Source organism: Besnoitia besnoiti, assembly GCF_002563875.1.
Source record: "Besnoitia besnoiti strain Bb-Ger1 chromosome Unknown contig00182, whole genome shotgun sequence".
Taxonomy (NCBI): Eukaryota; Apicomplexa; class Conoidasida; order Eucoccidiorida; family Sarcocystidae; genus Besnoitia; species Besnoitia besnoiti.
In genome coordinates this window covers 1-6,965 of record NW_021704054.1, presented here as the reverse complement: position 1 = coordinate 6,965, position 6,965 = coordinate 1, and the positions used below count along the sequence as shown (strand labels likewise).

The window sequence follows — 6,965 nt, the reverse complement described above, 5'->3', positions numbered from 1 at the left end:
GATTTGAAGGTCTTTGTTTACCGGATCCAAGTTCTCTTGTGCTTTTCATGACCATCATGTTAAGTGCATTAGCAGAGCATAGTTAAGATGATAACTATTGTGGATATAGAACCAATTGAACACCATGTATTAATATAACAAAGATAATCAGGGTAATCTGGTATCCTTCTTGGCATAACGTTGAAACCAAGTATATGCATAGGGATGAAAATTAATAAGATACTACCTAAGAAGACTACAAACCAGATGCTTAAATATGGAGAAGCACCGGTATTTACATGGAATAGATTTACAGTATCTCCGAACATATCTCTGCTATAGAAGATAAAGCCACATATAGTAGCTAGTACTGCACCAAGAGATAATACGAAATGGAAATGAGCTACAATATAGTATGTATCATGTAGGGCAATATCCATACCAGCGTTACCCATAACTACACCTGTAGTACCACCTAGAGTAAACAATAGGATAAAACTAAGAGCAGCCCATAGATCTACAGTTCTTGTAGTTGTATGGCTAGCCATATAGGTACCTAACCAGTTGAAAATCTTAGTACCGGTAGGAATTGCAATCATAATAGTCATAGCAGAGAAATAAGCTCTGGTATCTACCTCTAGACCGACTGTCATCATATGATGTGCCCATACTAAGGAACCTAGAATAGAAATACAACCCATAGCTAAGATCATAGATTGTCCACCGAAGACAGATCTAGCAGCATACATAGATAATGTCTGCGAGACTACACCAAAAGCAGGTAAAATTAGAATGTATACCTCTGGATGTCCGAAGAACCAGAATAGATGTTGATAAAGTACACTATCACCAGAATACATAGAATCATAAAATTCAGTGTTTACGTGTAGATCAAGAAGGATCATAACTAATCCACCAGTAAGAATAGGTAGAGTGAAGACTAACATAAGGGCAGTAAATATGATAGCCCAGATATATAGAATATAGTTCTTAGCACCAGCATTAGAACCCATGAAGACGCAAGTACCAAGGAAGTTAATAGAACTTAAAATACTACTAATTCCTAGTACTGCAAGACCTCCGATAATCCAATCAGTTGCCTCTGGATTTAACACCATCAAGCTAGTACTTAGTGGAGGATACATTGTCCAACCAAGACCACTACCAAACTCGGAACAAATACTTTGAGTTAACAACACAGAACCTAATGGTACTAGAAAATAGGAGATCGCGTTAGTTCTTGGGAAAACGACTTCCGAACCACCAATATATATTGGTACAAAGAAGTTACCATATCCTCCGTACAAAGCAGGCATTAAGAACATAAAGATCATAGCTAGGCCATGTATCGTTATTATCACATTATAAGTAGCTATCGTCTCTGTACAAATGATCCGCGATCCAGAACTGTATAACTCAAATCGAATAAACAAAGACATTATAGTTCCTAGAATACTGAAGATGACTCCGGTTATGAGATACAGACAACCAAGTTCTTTATGATTGCAGTACACCACCACCCCACTGGACTGCTTAAGACAGCTAAAAGTGTTGGATTTCAATATCACGGTAATCATGTTTGCTTGGAAGCTGTAGTCATTATAACTATTGATTTAGTATAAGCATAGAACCAATCCGGTAGTAAGATATACGATAGTAGCTAATCTACCATATAAGATATAAGTCGCTTGTGGAATAGCACTACCAATAATAATCAAGAAGATCATACTGTATACCCAAATAATTACCCATCCACTGACTACATTTCGAGTCATAAAATGTTGTCGTATCAAATTCGAGTATTCAAAGCTCGAATTTCAGATAAAAGAGCTAAGTTAATGAGAGAGGACATAAATACTAACAAACCACCGGTTTTGGATGGGATTACTTTTTAACACCGCATAATATGCTAAAAAGTACCATTCAGGTACGATATGAAGCGGAGTTACAAACCGGTTCACTGGTATGGAGTTATCTGGGTGCGATAATTCAATCAAACCAAAAGCCGTTTGTAAGAAAATTAAACCAATTAGATAGGATAGACATTTAGCATCGGTCATTAACATATGAGGATAGAAGGCTACTTTAAGTGCGGAATCAATACCTGCAGGGTTACTAGAACCATTTAAATGTAAATAGAAGATGTGTAATACAATTAGAATGCAACCTACAAAAGGTAATATAAAGTGCAATACAAAGAATCGTTTTAATGTTACATCAGATACATAGTATCCACCGAGTAACCAAGGTACTAAATATGGTATTGGAGAAAGGAGATTAGTAATGACTGTAGCACCCCAGAAACTCATCTGTCCCCATGGTAGTACATAACCGAGGAAAGCAGTGGCTATAGTAAGTAGATATAAAACTAAACCAGACATCCAAGCAGTAGTTAAATAACTATAGCTGGAGTTATACATACCTCGAGACATGTGTATTAAGATACACAAGAAGACGAAAGAAGCAGTTGTTGCATGCAACATCCTAAATTCCCATCCTGCTGCTACCTCTCTAACTAGATGTTGAACACTAGCAAATGCACAAGATGCTTCAGAAGTATATCGGAACGCTAAAGTGATACCTGTAATTATTTGGAGTACAAAGGTAATTGCAACTAAGAAACCAAAGTTATAAGATGAATTTAGATTGAGAGCACACCGATAAAAGACGAGGTGTGCCCGGAATAGACTCATGGAAATTTGGTGTGTTCTCGAAACCATGCTAGCACAATAGAACTTCGTTAAATAACTACATATTAAAATGAGCGCATGTAAACTAGTCTTAAACACACCGCTCGTCACGTAACAAATCTCAAATCGTACTGTAGATTTTATATATGTACCGTAACTATAACCATGGTGACATCCAATGTTCACGCTCAATCTTACCATACATAGTACTTTTATGATCCCAGGCTGGTTTAATAAGTCAAAGTTTAGCCGGGAAGTTAGCGTCTAAAATATATAACCGATAGTCTCAACTTAGATGCACAGATGGACATAATTAATCCTTGTACGGTTTGTACCTACTTGACTCCTCAGTTTAAGTTAAGGAGTCCTTTGTTTACAGCTTGTACCGTTACTTTCAGGAGCATACCGTTAAATTCGATGATCTTATGTGTTCACTCAAATCGAATAAACAAAGACATTATAGTTCCTAGAATACTGAAGATGACTCCGGTTATGAGATACAGACAACCAAGTTCTTTATGATTGCAGTACACCACCACCCCACTGGACTGCTTAAGACAGCTAAAAGTGTTGGATTTCAATATCACGGTAATCATGTTTGCTTGGAAGCTGTAGTCATTATAACTATTGATTTAGTATAAGCATAGAACCAATCCGGTAGTAAGATATACGATAGTAGCTAATCTACCATATAAGATATAAGTCGCTTGTGGAATAGCACTACCAATAATAATCAAGAAGATCATACTGTATACCCAAATAATTACCCATCCACTGACTACATTTCGAGTCATAAAATGTGTCGTATCAACATTCGAGTATTCAAAGCTCGAATTTCAGATAAAAGAGCTAAGTTAATGAGAGAGGACATAAATACTAACAAACACCGGTTTTGGATGGGATTACTTTTAACACCGCATAATATGCTAAAAAGTACCATTCAGGTACGATATGAAGCGGAGTTACAAACCGGTTCACTGGTATGGAGTTATCTGGGTGCGATAATTCAATCAAACCAAAAGCCGTTTGTAAGAAAATTAAACCAATTAGATAGGATAGACATTTAGCATCGGTCATTAACATATGAGGATAGAAGGCTACTTTAAGTGCGAATCAATACCTGCAGGGTTACTAGAACCATTTAAATGTAAATAGAAGATGTGTAATACAATTAGAATGCAACCTACAAAAGGTAATATAAAGTGCAATACAAAGAATCGTTTTAATGTTACATCAGATACATAGTATCCACCGAGTAACCAAGGTACTAAATATGGTATTGGAGAAAGGAGATTAGTAATGACTGTAGCACCCCAGAAACTCATCTGTCCCCATGGTAGTACATAACCGAGGAAAGCAGTGGCTATAGTAAGTAGATATAAAACTAAACCAGACATCCAAGCAGTAGTTAAATAACTATAGCTGGAGTTATACATACCTCGAGACATGTGTATTAAGATACACAAGAAGACGAAAGAAGCAGTTGTTGCATGCAACATCCTAAATTCCCATCCTGCTGCTACCTCTCTAACTAGATGTTGAACACTAGCAAATGCACAAGATGCTTCAGAAGTATATCGGAACGCTAAAGTGATACCTGTAATTATTTGGAGTACAAAGGTAATTGCAACTAAGAAACCAAAGTTATAAGATGAATTTAGATTGAGAGCACACCGATAAAAGACGAGGTGTGCCCGGAATAGACTCATGGAAATTTGGTGTGTTCTCGAAACCATGCTAGCACAATAGAACTTCGTTAAATAACTACATATTAAAATGAGCGCATGTAAACTAGTCTTAAACACACCGCTCGTCACGTAACAAATCTCAAATCGTACTGTAGATTTATATATGTACCGTAACTATAACCATGGTGACATCCAATGTTCACGCTCAATCTTACCATACATAGTACTTTTATGATCCCAGGCTGGTTTAATAAGTCAAAGTTTAGCCGGGAAGTTAGCGTCTAAAATATATAAACCGATAGTCTCAACTTAGATGCACAGATGGACATAATTAATCCTTGTACGGTTTGTACCTACTTGACTCCTCAGTTTAAGTTAAGGAGTCCTTTGTTTACAGCTTGTACCGTTACTTTCAGGAGCATACCGTTAAATTCGATGATCTTATGTGTTCACTCAAATCGAATAAACAAAGACATTATAGTTCCTAGAATACTGAAGATGACTCCGGTTATGAGATACAGACAACCAAGTTCTTTATGATTGCAGTACACCACCACCCCACTGGACTGCTTAAGACAGCTAAAAGTGTTGGATTTCAATATCACGGTAATCATGTTTGCTTGGAAGCTGTAGTCATTATAACTATTGATTTAGTATAAGCATAGAACCAATCCGGTAGTAAGATATACGATAGTAGCTAATCTACCATATAAGATATAAGTCGCTTGTGGAATAGCACTACCAATAATAATCAAGAAGATCATACTGTATACCCAAATAATTACCCATCCACTGACTACATTTCGAGTCATAAAATGTTGTCGTATCAACATTCGAGTATTCAAAGCTCGAATTTCAGATAAAAGAGCTAAGTTAATGAGAGAGGACATAAATACTAACAAACCACCGGTTTTGGATGGGATTACTTTTAACACCGCATAATATGCTAAAAAGTACCATTCAGGTACGATATGAAGCGGAGTTACAAACCGGTTCACTGGTATGGAGTTATCTGGGTGCGATAATTCAATCAAACCAAAAGCCGTTTGTAAGAAAATTAAACCAATTAGATAGGATAGACATTTAGCATCGGTCATTAACATATGAGGATAGAAGGCTACTTTAAGTGCGGAATCAATACCTGCAGGGTTACTAGAACCATTTAAATGTAAATAGAAGATGTGTAATACAATTAGAATGCAACCTACAAAAGGTAATATAAAGTGCAATACAAAGAATCGTTTTAATGTTACATCAGATACATAGTATCCACCGAGTAACCAAGGTACTAAATATGGTATTGGAGAAAGGAGATTAGTAATGACTGTAGCACCCCAGAAACTCATCTGTCCCCATGGTAGTACATAACCGAGGAAAGCAGTGGCTATAGTAAGTAGATATAAAACTAAACCAGACATCCAAGCAGTAGTTAAATAACTATAGCTGGAGTTTACATACCTCGAGACATGTGTATTAAGATACACAAGAAGACGAAAGAAGCAGTTGTTGCATGCAACATCCTAAATTCCCATCTGCTGCTACCTCTCTAACTAGATGTTGAACACTAGCAAATGCACAAGATGCTTCAGAAGTATATCGGAACGCTAAAGTGATACCTGTAATTATTTGGAGTACAAAGGTAATTGCAACTAAGAAACCAAAGTTATAAGATGAATTTAGATTGAGAGCACACCGATAAAAGACGAGGTGTGCCCGGAATAGACTCATGGAAATTTGGTGTGTTCTCGAAACCATGCTAGCACAATAGAACTTCGTTAAATAACTACATATTAAAATGAGCGCATGTAAACTAGTCTTAAACACACCGCTCGTCACGTAACAAATCTCAAATCGTACTGTAGATTTTATATATGTACCGTAACTATAACCATGGTGACATCCAATGTTCACGCTCAATCTTACCATACATAGTACTTTTATGATCCCAGGCTGGTTTAATAAGTCAAAGTTTAGCCGGGAAGTTAGCGTCTAAAATATATAACCGATAGTCTCAACTTAGATGCACAGATGGACATAATTAATCCTTGTACGGTTTGTACCTACTTGACTCCTCAGTTTAAGTTAAGGAGTCCTTTGTTTACAGCTTGTACCGTTACTTTCAGGAGCATACCGTTAAATTCGATGATCTTATGTGTTCACTCAAATCGAATAAACAAAGACATTATAGTTCCTAGAATACTGAAGATGACTCCGGTTATGAGATACAGACAACCAAGTTCTTTATGATTGCAGTACACCACCACCCCACTGGACTGCTTAAGACAGCTAAAAGTGTTGGATTTCAATATCACGGTAATCATGTTTGCTTGGAAGCTAGCATTATAACTATGATAGTATAAGCATAGAACAATCCCGGTAGTAAGATAACGATAGTAGCTAATCTACCATATAAGATATAAGTCGCTTGTGGAATAGCACTACCAATAATAATCAGAAGATCATACTGTATACCAAATAATTACCCATTGACTACATTCGAGTCATAAAATGTTGTTATCAACATTCGAGTATTCAAAGCTCGAATTTCAGATAAAAGAGCTAAGTTAATGAGAGAGGACATAATACTAACAAACCACCGGTTTTGGAT

General features: G+C 36.6%; 1 protein-coding gene across 1 annotated transcript; it reads right to left on the bottom strand.

Annotated features, from left to right (window-relative positions):
• Positions 1 to 68: 68 nt before the first annotated feature.
• Positions 69 to 1,556, bottom strand: BESB_033010 (uncharacterized protein; the record flags this gene model as incomplete). Its single annotated transcript, XM_029361889.1, has 1 exon — positions 69 to 1,556. The coding sequence occupies one exon, from the start codon at positions 1,554 to 1,556 to the stop codon at positions 69 to 71; it is 1,488 nt and encodes a 495-aa protein (XP_029214666.1).
• Positions 1,557 to 6,965: the final 5,409 nt, after the last annotated feature.